The 17,666-nt window shown below is 43.2% G+C and overlaps 1 protein-coding gene across 3 annotated transcripts in view; it reads left to right on the top strand.

Moving 5' to 3' along the window:
• SLC25A13 (solute carrier family 25 member 13) overlaps positions 1 to 17,666 on the top strand; it is a 231,230-nt gene that overhangs the window by 114,235 nt on the left and 99,329 nt on the right. For all 3 annotated transcript variants that reach the window (XM_055420464.2, XM_055420465.2, XM_088833351.1), the window contains one exon: positions 3,783 to 3,922. In XM_055420464.2, coding sequence (XP_055276439.1) covers positions 3,783 to 3,922 — 140 coding nt within the window. The remainder of the gene's footprint in view (positions 1 to 3,782; positions 3,923 to 17,666) is intronic.

Here is a 17,666-nt window from a genome sequence, read left to right as displayed (position 1 = left end):
AGCCATAGGTGTGCATATCTATGGAGAGAGTAACATGGAAACTTCACATTACTATATGTAAGATAGACAGCCAATGGGAATTTGCTGTAAGTCTCAGGGAACTCAAACAGGGGCTCTATATCAACCTAGAGGGGTGGGATGGGGCGGGAGATGGGAGGGAGGTTCAAGAGGGAGGGGGCATATGAGATGCATTTTAAATTCATTTACTAAGTTTTGAGTAACCTAAATTTATTTAATTTAAACTTCTATAGCATATAAATATTAAAATGGATTTAAAAAGTGCCTTAGCTTTATATGCCAATGTCAGGTGAATAGCTTCTGTTACTTTTTTTTTTTTTTGTATTAACAGATTTAATTTGCATGTGTTTAAACGCTGTGATTCATGGGGTCACAAAGAGTCGGACATGACTGAGCGACTGAACTGAGCCTAAAACACATTTTTGCTACATTTAATTGATTTGACTATCCAGCTGATAAACCGATTTTATAACATGCCTGCTTTTGTAAATGTCTCTCATCTTGCTGATGCTGGCAGGAGATATGGAGGGTAATTTTTCTCATCACTGTCAGGGAAGTTCCTTTTGCTTATTGAAATGGTTTGCTGAGGTTGCCATAACAAAGTGCCACAGGCTGGGTGGCTTAAACAACAGAAATTAATTTCTTACAGTTCTGGAGGGCAGAGGTCAAGGTCACGGTGTTGGCATCATTGGTGTCTTTTGAGGCCTCTCTCCTTGTAAATGATGGTCTTCTCCCTGTGTCTTCACATGGTCTTCCTCTGCATGTCCGTGTCCTAACCTGTTTTTCTTAATAAGGATGGAAGTCATATTATATTATGCCACCACCTCATTTGGGCTTCCCTGGTGGCTCAGATGATAAAGAATCTGTCTGCAATACAGGTGACCTGAATTTGACCCCTGAGTCAGAAAGATCCCCTGGAGAAGGGAATGGCTACCAACTCCAGTATTCTTGCCTAGACAGTCCCATGGACAGAGGAGCCTATGAGCTACAGCCCCATGGGGTCACAGAGTAGTCACTTTTAAGGTTCTATGACTTCAACAATACAAAAACAACACAGCGCATAGAACTCATGTCCTGTCACCTCTGAAGTCTTCCGTTACGGCGCACAAAACTTTCATCGTGAACTTGTCTTTTCAGCTGTATCACTAACCTTCTCAAGGTCTGCAGTGCTGGACTTTTTGTTCTCCAGAGACATCATTTCTTTATGACTTTTACTTATTTTCCATCCACCCATGATTCCAGTTGATATCTTTCATTACTTCCTATAGGACATTGAGGGAGAGATCAAGAAAAAGAATGACCTCATTTTTTATAGTTATCCTATGATTATTTCATTGACCATTATTTTATCAAAATGGTTGGCAGAAAGGACTCTACTTCTCTGGCTTGGCAGAAAAATGGCCAACAAGTCATTTTTGTTTGTATATTTATCTAAAACTTTATTATAGTATTATAAGATTAAATTTTTATAGATTAAAATAAGATTATTTTTATAGATTAAAAATGTAGATTAAAAGATTTTAATAGATTTTCTAGATTAAAAGGTTTCTTTCTTTGGTCACATCAAAGACGCTTGCTCCTTGGAAGAAAAGCTATGACCAACCTAGACAGCATATTAAAAAGCAGAGACATTACTTTGCTGATAAGGATCCATCTAGTCAAAGCTATAGGTTTTTCAGTAGTTATGTGTGGATGTGAGAGTTGGACCATAAAGAAAGCTGAGCACCAGAGAATTGATGCTTTTGAAATGTGGCGTTGGAGAAGACTCTTGAGAGTCCCTTGGGCTGCAAGGAGATCCAACCAGTCCATCCTAAAGGAAATCAGTCCTGGGTGTTCATTGGAAGGACTGATGCTGAAGCTGAAACTGCAATACTTTGGCCACCTGATGCGAAGAACTGACTCATTTGAAAAGACCCTGATGCTGGTAAAGATTGAAGGCAGGAGGAGAAGGGGATGACAGGGGATGGTTGGATGGCATCACCGACTCGATGGACATGAGTTTGAGCAAACTCCGGGAGCTGGTGATAGGGAAGCCTGGTGTGCTGCAGTCCATGGGGTCACAAAGAGTCAGACATGGCTGAGCGACTGAACTGAACTGAACTGAACTGAACTGACTGAATGTAGGATCTTCCTGGACAAGGGATCATACCCATGTCTCTGCATTGGCAGGCAGATTCTTTACCACTGAGCCAGTGGCTCAATTCTTAAATCTCAGTTCTAGTTTCACTTCATTTTCTTATGTCCTGGCTCGCTCTCTTTTCCTCTCTCTCTCTCTTTTTTTTCTTCCTAAAGTAGAGAAATGGAATAAATGCAAAGAAATTGAGGGTTACACTTAAAAAGTTTTTATTTTATTGTCCTCATCAGGACCAGCCTGAGGTTTTCTGCCATCTTTTATAAAATTTATGCCCGGCATAATTCTGATTTTTACTGCCTCCTCCATGCAAATACACACCCAATCTTATGCTGATGGCAGCACTACTGTTTCTTCATGGCAAGACTTAAAAACTTTCTGGAAACTTTAAAAGCATGGAATAAAAACTTGTGGGTGTAAGGGGGGTTGGAAGTAGGAAATTTGGGGAAATTAGTGGAAATACATGCCAAAGTTTTTGGCACTCTTTAGAGAACTAAAGAATTTACTTCTTTTTTTCTTTTTTAAAATAGTTGCAAAGGGGAAGAAAAACAAGGTAGCAGGCACAGTTTGCTCATAAAAGTGAGCAGGTTTGGTAGATATATTTAAATATGTGAAGGCCAGGACAAATCCAGTTATGTAATTTGTGTCCCTGTACCCTCCAAGCATACATTCTTGTTGGAAGCTGGGGAGACTAGTCAATACAAACATGAAGCTTTCGAAAAGTAGGGGTTTTTTGGTATCATTTTTCTGTTCTCTGCCAGTCCTCTTACAGTTTTTTCTTTAAGTTTTTTTTATTTATAAGCATTAGTTGCTCAGTTTTGTCTAATTCTTCGATACCCCATGGATTGCAGCCTACCAGGCTCTTCTGTCCATGGAATTCTCCAGGCAAAAATATTGGAGTAGGTTGCCATTTCCTTCTCCCGACCCAGGGATTGAACCTGGGTCTCCTGCATTGCAGGCAGATTCGTTATGGTCTGAGCTCCTGGGAAAACCCCATTCAGTTCAGTTCAGTCGCGTTGGGGGAGGATCAGTACATGTCAAGTCAGAGTGTTCCAGATAAAGTTACAGGATCGGACTGTTGCTTCTTTTTCCCGTTGCCTTTAAGTGTGGCCTGGTGAACAGTGGAACGTTTTAAAACTCTTTTAAGTCTTAGTGCTGTTGAATATATGCTTGAAGGTTTATATCTGATTTCCAAGTCCTCAAAAATGTTTTAACGGCTTGATAAGGAGGGCTATATTTAAGAGTTGGATCGTGTTCTCAGTGTTTCTCTCTGAATATGTGTGCTTCTTGCCACTGAAGACCAATGTATATTTTCTGTGCCTAGAAAATAATATTTGTTGAAACAAAACAGATGATGATACAAGATTTAGCTTATTAATGCTGGCCTGCTGCTGCCTTTAGGCCTTTCTGTGTTTGTGTGACTTCTTGATTTTTTCTGTTTTATTGGATGGGATTGTTTACTTCTACTTTGTTCGACTCCTACACCTATTTCTGCCATGACTTTAAAATCTATGTTTTTAAAGTGGAGTTACTTTTTATATGACGAACGTAGCAATATGCATTTAATAACAGGTTTTAGAAGGAAGTACCTGATTTGCTTTGTTTTAATCAACCTTTCTTTTTCTTTCTTCAGAGGATGTTAAGCAAGTTTTTGGACAGACCACAATTCATCAGCATATTCCGTTTAACTGGGATTCGGAATTTGTGCAGCTACACTTTGGAAAAGAAAGAAAAAGACACCTGACATATGCAGAATTCACTCAGTTTTTACTGGTGAGTCTAGCTCTTGTAAAAAGTTAAAAAGAATGAATGAATAAATAAAACTAGGATCCCAATCCTAATTTGCTAACCCTGGCCAAACAATCCTATTTGGAAGTATTTCTTCAATAGTATGTAGAAACTATAGGGTTAAACAGGCTCTGACACACTCTGTAGAACCATTTCATGCTTAAATGGAATACACTCTGAGGACTCAGGTGGAGATGGCCTGTGAGTTGTTCGGTTTGTGCTGTTGTTTACATAAGACATCGTGCGCGGTAGGAGGTGGTGTTCGTTTTGATGAGGAATAATTGCGATAATGCTATTGAGACAGATGCCTCCAATTGACTTTGTGGAATACAGCCTAATTAACTTTTAGGCTTAATGGGATGTTAGCAATAGTAAGGATGATCACCCTTCCCTTTAAGCAAGTATCAATTATGTGGACTCATGAGTCAGCTATAAGCCACCCAGATTCTTCTGGGCCTTCCTCGAGATACAGATGAGCCAGAGGCAAAGATGAGATGACTCGGAGGTTACTGACTAGGTTTCCAGCTGCAGCTTGCAGGCATTCACTCATATCCGACTCCATTCTCTTATGTAATGGTGAATGCACTCATCCCTTGGTGTCCTTCATGGGATGACTTTGACTTTGTAGCGAGATTACAAGGGCTAAACTTTCACTTGGTTAAGATGGTTTAGGTAGATAATTCAGGCCTTGCTTTTGTATTCCACTCCAGGCCCAGATGTCAAAGAGTTAATGTGTGTGTCATGATAGACTTGATATGAATGCCAGTGCATTGCCAGTTTTGACGTCTGCCATTGGGTCTCTCTCCCACTGCCCCCACTCAGATGCTTCCTTTGAAGTCTTTTCTGAATGACCTCAACTTTAAATACTTTGATTGTTCTTTTGGACTGGTTTCTGGATTAAGGATACTTCTTAAAGATGTCAGTGGCCTTTAGGGCTCTTGCTGTGTTAAGCATGATGCCTGCCTTTCTGCTCTGGGGCAGGTTATAGAAACACAGGCACGAGCTCCCTGGCTGGTGCCCGGGTCTTGAAAGAACTGCCACCATACATGTCCCTGCTTTGTCACCTGAGGAGGAAGAGGAGCAACTGTGGGGGATCCTGAATGGTAGCTTGGATTGGTTTCAGCTAACTCAGCCTCATGCTCTGGTGTGTTACCTGTGCTCATATATGTGCCCAATGAACAGTGCTGTTCTTTGCGAGGCCAATTGTTTTCCCCCTTCATTTAAAAAATATTTTACCATGTGGAAGCAGGTGTGAGTTTGTTACAGGCCACCATGTGACTGAGGACTCCATGTGTTCACCTGCTCATCTGGGTATTGTCTGAGGTAGTGCTGGTCACGTGCATGGGTTGAATGCTGAGCTAGCATGTTGTTTTCTGTCATAAAATGGTGAATCAGTTTGAGAAACTTTGAACTAAATTTGCCTTGTTTGTTCAGTTCAGTTGCTCAGTCATGTCAAGCTCTTTGCAACCCCATGGACTGCAGCACGCCAGGCCTCCCTGTCCATCACCAGCTCCCGGAGTTCACTCAAACTCATGTCCATTGAGTCGGTGATGCCATCCAGCCATCTCATCCTCTGTCATCCCCTTCTCCTCCTGCCTTCAGTCTTTTTTTGTATCATTTAGATACAAAGCACACAGCCTCATTTGCACTTTGTATCTAAACGATAGCACTGAAGCAAGTAGCAGAGATGCAAAGCCTCCTACCTAGTCTTGTTCCTCAAGACAGGGCAGGATTTCAGAGGGGAGTGTGCCTACAGCCCTGTTAGCCCATCCTTGAGACTGTTGCCGCCACGCTGCAGGTTTTTTATGCCTGGTTCTATCATCTCTGGTTACCTGCGTGAGTGGTGGTGTGTGCCTGTGAATGTGAAGTTTTATTTGTTTATTTTTGGTCGCACTGGGCCTTCGTTGCTGCATGGGCTCCCTCTGGTTGCAGTGAGCGGGGACTCCTGTCTCCGTGCAGTGTGCCGGCCTCTCCCTGCTGCTTCTTTTGTTCTGGAGCACTGGCTCAAGGTGTGCCGGCTTCAGTGGGTGTGGCCCATGGGCTTAGCTGCTCCATGGCATGTGGGACCTTCCCAGCCCAGGGACTGAGCCTGTGTTCCCTGCGTTGTAAAGTGGATTCCTAACCACTGGAACACCAGGGAAGCCCGTGAACATAGTTTTACATATGGGTATGTATGTGTGGATTTTAGAATAGTCTATATGCATTTCCAACGTCTCTTTCCTCTCAGCTCTTAGGGCAAAGCTGTAATTTTATGATTTTGAGTTGAAAAATTGATTTTCAATATACTGAAACAGTATATTTAGAAAACAGTTCAGAGGAATTTTTGTAGCCTGTGCCTGATGGGACTCCTGTTCATAAATGATATTAGCATAGAATATCTTGTTTGGAAGTATTTCTGTGATTGTTACTTGCATGGAACAATCCACCCAACTCAAGAAATATGTGCTGGGGATGTAGGATTTATCAAGAGGCTTTGTGCAAAAGACTCAGAGGTGCAGAGGGAATGACAACTTTTGAGACACAGTGTACAAGTCTGGGCGTCATTCCTGTGTTTTTCTGCTGGACAACTCAAAAGACACAATTGCAAACAGATATACAATGTACCCTATGAAGGTGCTCGTTTATAACAAAAATCCTTGAGGGTTTGCAGCATAAACCCTTCAGGCAGGTGTCAATTCGAAACCAACAGTTTCAGAGTCTGGTTACAACAGCTGTCCAAAGCACAAAATTAAACGTGCAGATACGAGTGTAAGGTGGTTAACGGCCTCATTTTACAGATGAGGAGACTAAGGCCTTTACGTTAGAGTCTCTTAGCGGCGTCTCACGTGTGACTGAGCATCTTTTCACGTGCCTGTTGCCGCTTGTATATTTTCTTTGGAGACGGATCTGCTGAAATCCATTCCCCCCTTTCTCACTGGATGGGAGAGGTAGGCAACTGTGAGCACAGAGTGACAGGAAGGCCCTGAAGCTTCTCTGCCAAATAATTCTGTAGAGTCGGCAGTAAGAGCCACTCAAAAAAAAAAAAAAGGAATAATAGTAACCATCTGTAATTTATGAAGTGCTTTTTAAAATATTCTATTTCTGATAATAGCACCCCCAATACCCTGAGAGGTAATGATTATTCTCCCTTATTGTATGCAAAAGAATAAATAGACTCTAGGGTAAAATTTTTCATTTTCAGATAGTTTTTTTGGGGGAAATGCTCATGGCTTTCATTAGGTTCCCAAAGGAATATCCCAGAAGAGTGCAGAACAACTGCTCTGGAGCTTAACTTCTCCCATGAAGACCGCAGACATGTGAGGAATCAAGCAATATGGTGCCGTTACCACTTACACTCCACTGTACTGTCTCCAGGGCTGTGGCTATGAAGTTAGTTTCTGTTCTGGAGTGGCCGTGTCTCTTAATGGGATATACAGTCATGCATTACTGGACATTTAGGATTCCTGATCCCTGCCCATTAATTGCCAGATATGAGGATAAAGCCATAGTAGGGTGCGTGTTACTGTTGTTTCCAGTTACTTTTCTCTTCTCTTGGCCTCACTGCAGAGCTTGTGGGATCTTCGTTCCCTGACCAGGGATTGAACCTGGGCCCTGGCCATGAAAGTACAAAGTCCTACCCACTGGACCGCCATGGAATTCCCCTCCAGTTATTTTTTTATAGTGTTTTATAATCATGTGTATATATTTAATATCTATAACCTCAGATATGCAGATGACACCACCCTTATGGCAGAAAGTGAAGAAGAACTAAAGAGCCTCTTGTTGAAAGTGAAAGAGGAGAGTGAAAAAGTTGGCTTAAAGCTCAACATTCAGAAAACTAAGATCATGGCATCCGGTCCCATCACTTCATGGGAAATAGATGGGGAAACAGTGGAAACAGTGGCTGACTTTATTTTTTAGGGCTCCAGAATCACTGCAGATGGTGATTGCAGCCATGAAATTAAAAGATGCTTATTCCTTGGAAGGAAAGTTATGACCAACCTAGACAGCATATTAAAAAGCAGAGACATTACTTTGTCAGCAAAGGTCCGTCTAGTCAAGGCTATGGTTTTTCCAGTGGTCATGTATGGATGTGAGACTTGGATTATAAAGAAAGCTGAGCGCAGAAGAACTGATGCTTTTGAACTGTGGTGTTGGAGGAGATTCTTGAGAGTCCCTTGGACTGCAAGGAGATCCAACCAGTCCATCCTAAAGGAGATCAGTCCTGGGTGTTCATTGGAAGGACTGAAGCTGAAACTCCAATACTTTGGCCACCTGATGTGAAGAGCTGACTCATTTGAAAAGAGTCTGATGCTGGGAAAGATTGAGGGCAGGAGGAGAAGGGGATGACAGAGGATGAGATGGTTGGATGGCATCACTGACTCAGCAGACATGAGTTTGGGTAAACTCTGGGAGTTGGTGATTGACAGGGAGGCCTGGAGTGCTGCGGTTCATGGGGTTGCAAAGAGTCGGACACGACTGAGTGACTGAACTGAACTGAACTGAGTTACAATTTAAAATTAATCTGCACATAGGAGTTTCTAACAGCTCCTGTCTCCGAGTAGCTTGGATTGCTCCCCATTGAGCAATACTTGTTAACTAGAAAGCTGTAGCTTGTTAACTACTTCTCCTGTAGCATTTTCCAGCTTGGCGAGTGCTTTGGCTTTTGTTGGTCTTTACAGTCACTTTAGGTGTTGAGCAGTGACTACTGTTTCTGTATGAAAGATGAGCACATAGAAGCATGGAGGAGTTTTCTGAGTTTGTTCAAGATGAGACAGGTGGAACACCAGTTAATTTTCCTAAATCTCTAGCAGTGTTTTCAAATTTTGTATAAATTTTTTCAGAAGTGATTATTTTTAAAGGCTGCACCCTGGGCCTCTCTGTCCCCACAAGAGTTTGATTCAGTAGGCCTGGATAGGGCCTAAGAAGTTGCCTTTCAGACAAGCATCCTGAATTGTGATGTCCTAGATGGTCCAAGGGCCATCTGAGAAACATTGATCTAGATGACAAAACCCTGACTGTTTAAAAGCACAGAATCTGGTGTTCAGGTCTCATCCTAAGGTTGATGGGGACCTCAGAGAGGCAGACGTGATGAGGTTGGTGTTTCAGAAGGATCACTCTGGCTGTTGTGTGGAAAAGCAAGTGGAGAGTCCCGTGATGGAGAGAGGGAGACCAGCTGGCCACTTTCCAGTATAACTGTTGCTAACAGTGATGAGCTTCAAGTGATGGGTTTCAAGAAAAATTAAAGGGAAGGACCTGACCAGGCTTGGCGATTTGTTAGGATGGGAACAGGTAGGCATATGCATAACTCATAGTTCTCTCCTATATTTCAGGCTTTGGGCATGTGGAAGGACGGTGGTGGTTTACTGAGGTTGGGGGCAGCAGGGGAAGGGATGGAGGGCATGTGGATGAAGGGCTGTTAGGAGCGCTTTGCACATAATCATCAGTGACTTGTGTGCGGTTGAGTGTTTCGACCTCATCGTTAGTTCCTTGGAGTTAGGATCCCATAGGAGCCCTACTGCTGGCCCCACTGACCTGGGCATTTCCAAGAAAATTCTCTTCCCTTCATTTCACGGAGACAGGACATTTCTTTGTTTCTAGAGGCCGTCCTCCTCTTGCTGTAGGAAGAGGACTCATTAAGAAATTAGCAGTGCTCTAAATTGGTAGAGAGACCAGATATTAGTGTCAGGATTCCATTCATTAGCCTAGAAATGGGATAGCTGACTTGGGAGAGAGTGGGGCTAATAATTCTTTCTAACGTTGTCTCATCAAATAGAGTTTAGGAATGAAGTTCCCTGACCCAACAGAAAGCCTTCATCATGAGGGTATGAGTGTTTTACCATAACTTTATTCAGGTCCTCCTTTTGTAAGAAGGATGGTGACACCAGGAGGGGTGAATCATAGTTGGTGAAGCTAGCACCAGAACCTAGGATTCAGAGCTGTGTCTTGTGTCCCAGATCAGCTATTCATATTCCTAAAAGCTTTTGTCTTCAGATCATGTGAGCCCCAAGATAACTTTGTTAGATACCAAAGCATATTCATACAGATAACACAACTGAACAATTTTGGTTCTTTGTTAAATCAAATTGACCAGTATTTTGGCTTATGGGTCAGCATGGCTTACAGATCAACCCAAGTCTTTTGTGTAAAATGGGCATTTTGGTCCTAGAGAGCAGAGTTCTGGAAGTCGGCAGCTCCCAAGTCCTTCTTGAGGCCAGAGTTTCACTGCTCCTAATCAGATGTTTTTCATCATAGGTTTGCGACTGTGTATGTCAGTGTATACTAGTTTAAGGCAAAACTTTCAATACAATAGGTGATCTTGTTAAAAAAGAAATTGTTCCCCCGCTGCTACTCTAACATCACCACCAAACAAAAGAAACATAACCTCAACCTCGGCAACATCAAGTTCTTAAGCTTTGGAACTGAAAGAGCATTTCAGGTGTTAACAAAAAATAATCCTTTATAAGTAGGACTTGCTAAAGACACGATTGTGTCAACCAGTTAGTGAACCGCTAACCAGGTCTTTGCTTAGGATTGCATAACCCAAGCTGTTTGTGCCTCCCCTGGCTCCCCCAGCTTGCCATCTGTATTAATTATAATATCTAGACCGTGGATCTTTAGTAGCCAGAGACCATGATTATATTTTCATTTTTAACACGCATGTGCTCTTTATGTTGATTTTAAGTTGCACCAGATGGGATCTGCCATACGGCTTTGGTCCTGCTTCGTAAATACAGCACCCCTTGATGATCCAAGATGAAATAACAAGTAAAGGTGTAGCTAACGTCGTTTTGCTCTCAGCTTTTCTAAGCGATGAGATCGTGTTTTGTGTCCAAATAGCAACCACCGCTGGCTTGGCAGTGGGTGACGAGAGATGTGGGAAAAGCCTGGTCACTTGGAGATTTAGATGCGGAACTCATTTCATTCACTCCGCACTTTCTGCTCTCTGGGCAAAGGAAATCAGGATCATTGTGCTGTGTGTCCATGGTGTCTGTCAGCTTGCTGTTCTGTGGAGTGGCCTGTTGTGCGAGCTTTTACGGTAACATCCTGGTGAAAATGAACACACCGTACAGCTGGTACCCACTGTGAAGTTTAACGTTGAATCAGAAGAGCCAGGGAATTGAGATGGAAAAGCTCTGTATTTGGTTGCCGCCAAGGTGTTGCTGCATGCCAAATAATTACTGCTTCTTCAGACCCTTTTTTAATTTTAACTTTAATTTTTTTAAAGATACTGTTAAAATTAGAGGCCCCACCCAGTGAAATGGGGATAAAATTTCACCCCAAACTCTGGAAGTCTGACTGTATAGGCTGAATGTGGGCAGCACAGAAAAATGTTGCAAATGGGAACAACTACTGTCTCTACCTGTTCCATTGCCAGCTTCTCTTTTTGATTCAGTTTAAAAATATACGGATTTTTATTTTAACTAGAATTTTTTTCCTCTGAGTTAGTACAGGATTATGAAAATGATACTTACATATTAAATGGTACAGGTCCTGATACTTGATGTAATATAGAGTTTATTTGAAATAGAGCAAAATATGATACTATATTTTGTAAGCAAACCTTCTTTAGACCTTTTTATTCCTCGTTTTCATAATTACCTGCATTTTCCTCAGAATTCTTACACCACCACTTTCAAAAGGAGTTTTTATGATCTTAACAGTATAAATTTGATACAAATCCTTGTTGATAGTCCCCGTTTTTATTAAAGTTTTAGATATTTATTTTTAACTTCAAAACTATACAAAACACTAAAATGCAAAGGGTCTTTTTTTGCTCCCCCTGCCCTTTGGTTCCTGATACATTGTTCAGGTTGAAGCACAAACTTAAGTGTCTGAATAGAAGTGGAGAGAATTTCTGCATTCAAAATATACCCAATTGAAAATTGGGAATTATTAAGGAAATGACAGGCCTGAACTGTTAGAAGCATGAATGTTAAACCAAAAGTGGTGTAACCCCTATGTATGTGTATTTCTGTACAGCTAGCAGTTTTGAAGAGTTTGATTTTTTTCCCCCGCTTCCTACAGCATTCCGAATGGTTGTGTTGAAGTTGCTGGAAGCTGCTAGAGTAGAAGGCGAGTCCATTAATCATTATGCCCCAGAAGAGAGGGAACAGAAAATAGTTCACTGGCAAATGTAATGAAAAATGGAGACTCCTTTCACATGCAGGAGTAGGCCTGCGTTAGAGGCAGCGGTCCAGCTGTGTGCCGTTGTGGCCTTCTGGCCTTAGATGAAGGAGCCCCCTTTTTCTGCACAGTCCTTCCTGGCTCCATCAGCAGCATTTAGGAAGCACCCCGTGGCCTGTTACTGATAAGAGCCCTCTCTCTCCGTGGAGCCGTCTTCATCGCAGCTCTCTGGGTTTTCCACAGGGTCCCAGGCCCCTCAGATTCATCATCTGTACTCCTGCTGGTATCGGTTCCATTTTTGTCACCTGCCCACTCTTTCTATGTATCCTAGGATGATCTCATCCATTGGTACAACTTTTCTTTTTCCTTTGCCTTCTGGTTTTTGGTAGGCCTTCCCCTGAAAGGGACAGGCAGTCCGCAAAGGTTAAGAATATGGCTGTAGAGCCAGACCACTCCGCTGCACATCCAGTTTCACCCTTAGCGTATGTGACCTCCAGCCGCCCTTTCCTTTGTTTTTCCAGCTGCAGAATGGAGGTGATGGGCAGCACCACCTTAAAAGGTTATTGAGATGATGAAGTAGGAAAATGCAACTGTCCCTGAAGTATAACTTATACTGAATAACAGTAAACATGGCCTCTTGGGGGCATTTTTCCTCTAAAATTCTGTTGTCTGTATTTCCCAGATTTGTGTTTCCACACGTGCCTCTGACATTTTTTGGTTTCTGCTTAACTTTTGTTCATAACTTAAGCTCATCTCACTCCAGGTTCTTCTCTCATGGTCAACGACCTCATCTCTTTCCCCTGAAGCATTTTCTTTTGTGGCAGATTCTCCCATTCTCCAAGGTGAGAATTCTTTTAGAAACTCTTGTTCCATTTTTAGATATGAATCACCACCCAAGCTTTTCTTAAAATCTCTTTTCCAGTTATCTGTCCACATCACTTATGATCCCCTTACTTAAGGTTTTGCCCAAGGCAGTGTAAGGTAGTGGTTAAAATCTCAGGTTTGGAATCTGATAATACCTGGCTGTAGAGAGTGAAGCCTGGCTTCCTCCTCACTGTGTGAATTTGGACTAGTAACTTAACCTCTATGAGCTTCAGGTGCCTCTGGGAGATGAAGATGTTCTTACTTTACAGGATTATTGTGAAGCTTGAATGAAATACTGTCTCTGGAGTTCTTGGCAGAGCCCCCCGCCTGGAGGAAGAGTTCAGGCCTTCAGCTGTATCTGTCACCCTCTGCCCTAACTGGTTTTCATCTCTCTGTCCCTCTTGCTGGTTCAGAATAATTTAGCAGAACCACTGTTCCTTACTAGGGATTTTTTGAAAGACTCCAAAGTACTTATATTGGAAGGGGTTGGAGAGGTTTTTAAACCATTCACTTTGACCAAAAGTATTGCTCCTTTTTATGAAGTGCCTATTGCACATGACGTCTAGCTTTTACCACCCTGTACGGCACGGTGTTGCTGGGGCTCTGAGATACAAACACGGCTCCCTAAGCCCTGCCAGCTTGGAGTGCCAGGACTGAGACTTCAGCTCTGCCCCTTCCGGTCCCAGACTTAAGATTTTTATCATCATAACATCTTGCCTGCACAACCTCCTGTATTAAATCAAGCTAAATTAAAATAAATCCCTTGACATGTGTTTCTCAGCCGGTAGTTGAACAGATATTTCCAGTGACTGGGAACCTGCTGTTTTGCAAGGTAGCCCATTTGATTGCTGAATAGTTGTGCAGGCTAAATACCTCTGTGCTTTGTGCCAAAACCCGATCCCTCTATTTTCTCTCCACTGATTTTGTTTCGTAAAAGACCAAGAGGCAGTCTAACTTATTTTTACCTGGTAGTCCTTTAAACCGTTAAATATTTGAATGTAACTATTGCTTCTCCCATCGTTCTCCCATCTCCCACACACAGGAAGAGTTGATCCATTCTGGCCCCTTTCATTTGGAAATGACCTGTAGCTACCCGTGCTCTGCACACCATGCATCCCAAAAGCTTTCCATCCCAGCCTTACCCGTCTGGATTCAGATATGTCCAGCCCTCACTGAATAGGGCTGCGTTTTCCTTAATCAGCTGTAGAGGTGTCAGAGGAGAACTTAGAAGTTCCTCTGCCGCAAGTAGCGAGCCTGGCTTTGTTTCAAAGGCCGTTCATTCTTGAGTTCAGTGTTTGTAGAGGCCCTTTGGTAGCTCCCCCAGGCCTCCTTATCTATCTTTTTCCTCCTCAGTTGTCTGCTTGTGTGCACAGCCGGGAGAAGGCCTTGGAGATGTGGTTTCTCTCTTCCAGGTTCTCTGCTGTTGTTAGGAAGACAGTTGTTGCAGTCACGAGCACATCAAAGATTTTTGCCTTAATGAAAAATTTTCAGAAATTCTCTTGTTTCCTCATGAAAGTTGGCAACAGAAAAATCTAGAGCCTTAGAATAATTTAAAAGCAAATTGAAAGCTCATCCTCTCATAACTATGAAGACTCCTAAGTGTCAGAGTATTTTGTAATCAAGCTGCTGAGAGCAGCACCATCCAGGCTCCCATGCAGTCTAGTGTGGCAGTGGGACCGCCTGGGCTTGAAGTCTAGCTTTGCTGCCTCTTGTCAGCGAGACCTCCGTTTCCTCATCTGCTGCAGTAAGGTTAATAGTGGTTCCTAAATCGTAGGGTTGCTGTGAATATTAAATGAGTCTATTACTCCAGAGTACTTTAGAACAGTCTGGCAGGCAATGCATGCTCACGAAATGCTGTTACTGTTGCTGTTTTATCATTTAAGGTAATAGTTTTCATTTCCTTACCTACAACAAGAAACAGTCTTGACGTAAACAGATGTTCTTCAGAAGGCAGGCCCCATCTTCAATAAGCTACTTTTAAGTTTAGGGAAACACAGAGCTGAACGTTTTTACCATTTCCTACTATTAATAGAGAACTGCATGATCTGCCTTCACGTTTTTCTTGGAATTTATAGTGTTCCAGTCTCTTAAGAACTGTTGGAAATGCATTCTCACGTTCTTCGTTAGGGTTAAGAGTGCTTTCTTCTCCAATGGTTGCGGGGTCCCTGCTGCTTACAGTTAATCGAGCCCCGAAGTGCGTGCTGGTGACGTTCATCTGCGCCACCGGTGCGCCCCCGTCCTGCAATGGGAGCATCAGCCCCCAGGCGGGTGGCCGTTTTCCAGCTCAGCCTTCCGGGCAGGTTGGTCTCAGTGTGGTGGCTTCCTGCTCTCTGAGGAGGGGGAGTGACCAGGGAAAGTGATAACTGTTTTGGGTATAATGATCTGAGGATCCCCGAGATTGCTTTAGTTATAAACTAGGGGAAGTGGTAAATAACTGAACACATGTTCTGGTATTGTCAAGAGTAATCTTGGCTTGCAGTAGTTTTAACAGTGGGTCTGGCAATTCAAAGACTCTCCTCATTTACTTTCAATTGAATACACACTGCGGTCATTTTTCGCTACAGGGTGTTTAACAGTTGGTTCCATCCTTCCTCATAAATTGGAGACGCTTGTACAGAGGACCCCTCTTTGTTCAATACATTGTAATTTCTTCACTCAATTGGTTTTATACAATTTCATATCACTGATGATATGTCTGTGGTTTATTGAGTGCCTACGACCGAGAATGAGATGGCTGGATGGCATCACCGACTCGATGGACATGAGTTTGAGTGAACTCTGGGAGTTGGTGATGAACAGGGAGGCCTGGCGTGCTGTGATTCATGGGGTCGTGGAGAGTCGGACACGACTGAGCGACTGAATTGAACTGAACTGAACTATATCTAAAGCATTCTGCCCGCGCCACAAGGAGGATGAGCAGGGCACAGCAAGGTGGGGGAAAGACAGGAATGCAAACAACTGATTATAATGCAGGATGGAAGAAGACAAGTCTTATAATTGAGGGCCATGCAGGAGACCACGCGATCAGATCAGTTATTTCCAGTTAGGAGGCCTGGTTATATTTATGTAAGTGGTGGCATTTGAGCCACCAAGTAGGAGATTTCAGGAGCTAGAGAAGGCTACGGTCCACGCCAGGCAGAGGAAAGGGTATGGACGAAGACCTGGGTGTGTGGAAGGTCTGGCTGGGCCCGGCCTGGGTACTGGAGACCAGGCTGAGAGTAACGCCTTGTAGTGTCTCAAGAGTCTTGCTTTGGAGACAGATATTTATGATGAAAGGATTCGGGCAAGGGTGGTGGGAGTCAGGTTTGATATGCTTAAAGGCAGCTGTTGATGTGTGCAAGGGGCATACAGAGATAGAGCGCCAGACTGAAAAGTTGGGCTCACGGTGGCCATTCAGCCATGTTCTGAAGAGGACTTGAACGCGTGGTGTCAGGAATGAAAAGGAAAAGATGCATTTGAGTGAACTTTCAAAGGTCTAAGTGACTTAATTTAGTAACTGGTTTACTCTGAGGGAAAGAAGCTTGAAGAATTGAAAATGACCGGTTTCAAGGGTAGATGACCAGGACAAGAAGATGCTAACAATGAAGTTTGGAACACAGGAGAGAGACCAGATTTGAGGGCTGGGTGGGGGACAACCAACAGCATGTTGAATGACGTGGAATTTTATGGCCTTTGCAAGATGCCCCGCGGGTAGATTCTCTAAGCTGTCAGGAATTCTGGTGCAGAAGATAGGAGTGAGAGGCTTGGATCTGGGAATCAAGACCCATGAGAGGGCTTATAAGAAGATCTAGGGAGGGGAGTTCTTTGCAGAGGAGAGTTGATTCAGGACCTGAGGACAGAGGGCTGATTGGTGCCTCCCACTTAAGGAGTGAGTGGAAGAGGCACTAGAAAGTTTAGGTCCCAGGTGAGAGCTCCCGCAGGTATGGGCCTGGCCAATACTGGCAGATGGTATAACTGAAAAGAGGCTTTTCAACAGAACTCTGATTCTCATTGTCGTTTTGTCTTTACAAAGGTTTTATTGTAGATACTTTCAAACTGCATGAGAGTAAAGGTAAGGGAATAATGACCTACATGTTCACACTCCAGCTTCTATCATTTTCGGTATTTATTAATTCCTAGCAGCAGCAGCAGCAGCAGTATCATCTAATAAAGCTTATTAAACTTCAGACAATTTAAGGTCCTCAAAACCTTCATCCATGATGCCTTTTCATTTCATCGAGACGAGATCTCACTCCAAGGGCCCGTTTGGGAAATGGGCAGAGTGCTGTGAGGAAGAGTCTGGAGGAATGCACCTCCTACATGGCACACGCTGGGTTCTAATGGGAGGCTGCGTGTTATTGTGTGTATACACTTACCTCCGGGAATATCAAAAGAGATCTTAAGATTGGGCTCTCTATCCATAGATGATATGAATTAAAGCATACATCCAGCGGCACTGCCATGGTTTGGCCATCTCGGACCCACGCACCATCCAATTCCTAATTTTAGAGCATTGGTCCTCAGTTGGGACATAAGGCCCTCCCTGAAGACATTCGTGATTGCCATGGCCTTGGAAAGGGGTTGCGGTATCTCGTGGAAAGTGGGTAGGAATGCACAGAAAAGCCCACATGGCAAAGGCTTCACCCACCCCCAGACACAAATAATGTGGAGGAATAGCAGCTTCTGGAGCAGAACCACCCTTTTCAACCCAGTGTTACATCATGTGTTTGTGAACCAAGTTACCATTAAGAATTTTTCTCTCTTCTTTGGGGAGAGGTTA

The sequence above is a fragment of the Moschus berezovskii genome, chromosome 3 (genome assembly GCF_049115385.1).
Source record: "Moschus berezovskii isolate FMDL1 chromosome 3, NW_MosBer_1.0, whole genome shotgun sequence".
Lineage (NCBI taxonomy): Eukaryota > Metazoa > Chordata > Mammalia > Artiodactyla > Moschidae > Moschus > Moschus berezovskii.
This window is presented reverse-complemented; position numbering and strand designations above follow the sequence as displayed.